Here is a 1,342-nt window from a genome sequence, read left to right as displayed (position 1 = left end):
GAGCAAAAAAAGTGATTGCTTCCCAAACATGTTTCCTATTTGCATCCCACCAGGCGGAACGGAAAGATGATACATCGGGATATTTATTTGTAATAACGTCATTTTTGTTTTTCAATTTTTCATATATGTTTTCAAAAACTTCTTTCAATTTTTTTTCAACAGCAGGAACTCTACCCTTTGGAAATAGCATATCAGTTCCTCTTACAATATCACCTAGATCGGCGAAACTGTATTTCATAGCATCACATAATTCGTACTTCTTTTTTTTCCCATCTTCTATTTTTTCCCATTGATCATTTATATCTTTTCCTTCATAAGCAGCAATATGCAATAATACTTTCAATAATTCTTCGGTAGAATATTTTCCTGTTCTCATGTATTCTAGTGGTTTTGTGCACATATGTTCTCTTCTTGGAGGTATACATACTCCTTTTTTTCCTTTATAAAGACTTAAATTTCTGTAACATTGCCATTCAGTATTTACATTAAAAATATTTCCTCCTTTATTTCCACATGGGTTTTTTCTGCGTCCAAATTTTTTGCACAAAAAAGGTATTTTGAGGTCGCAACTATTGTTAGTAGAAAAATTGTTATTTTCTTTTGTAGAATCAATAGGTTCTATGTTCCCCTTTAATTTACTTTTCACATCATCTAAAGCATTTTCTGCCTCTTTTCCTATATAATATGCTGCTTCGTCTACACAATTCAAAGGATCTTTAGGTTTAGGAATGTATTTTTTTTCTGATTTTGTATCTTGTTTAGTTCCTGGTGTTGAAGGTGAAGGTGATGGTGAAGTTGGAGATGGTGGTGATCCTCCGCCACTAACACCTCCAGTAATACCTCCATCAGGTGTACCAGCTGAAGAACCCCCAGGTTGTGGATTGCCACCACGGCCTCCTCCACCAGGTCCACTATGTAGAGTTGTTGGTGACGGCGGCAATGCGCACTTACATTGTTCTCTCACGTCTTCCGGTTCATCGTCGAATGATGCGGGCATATGTGTATCGTGAGATTCAGATATGAGATTACCAGTAGAACCATCAATGCTACCACCAATCTTAGTATGTCGATGGTTTGAGGAGGTAGTCTTGGATTCGTCTTTCATACAATTACATTCACCGTTTTTACAACGATCCTTTAATTGTGAATGTAAATATTCATATGCATTTGTTGGCACATTTCTATTTTGAATAATTCCTTTAATGTTAAAATATTTTTTGCTCTGTTTTAGATATTGAGTTTTCCATGGTTCAATAAATTTTTGATATTTTTCACATTGTTCTTTACACGTTTGTTGCTTACTTGTGTCTCCGCACGTGTCTGTTGGACACTTCTCCTTCAA

The 1,342-nt window shown here is 35.5% G+C and overlaps 1 protein-coding gene across 1 annotated transcript; it reads right to left on the bottom strand.

The window, feature by feature from the left end:
• PGSY75_0038000 (putative EMP1-like protein) lies at positions 1 to 1,342 on the bottom strand (the record flags this gene model as incomplete). The annotated part of the gene is made up of 1 exon (XM_018783499.1): positions 1 to 1,342. A coding segment is annotated over one exon (1,342 nt), but the record flags the coding sequence as incomplete, so codon positions are not given.

The sequence above is a fragment of the Plasmodium gaboni genome, assembly GCF_001602025.1.
Source record: "Plasmodium gaboni strain SY75 chromosome Unknown, whole genome shotgun sequence".
NCBI lineage: Eukaryota > Apicomplexa > Aconoidasida > Haemosporida > Plasmodiidae > Plasmodium > Plasmodium gaboni.
This window is presented reverse-complemented; position numbering and strand designations above follow the sequence as displayed.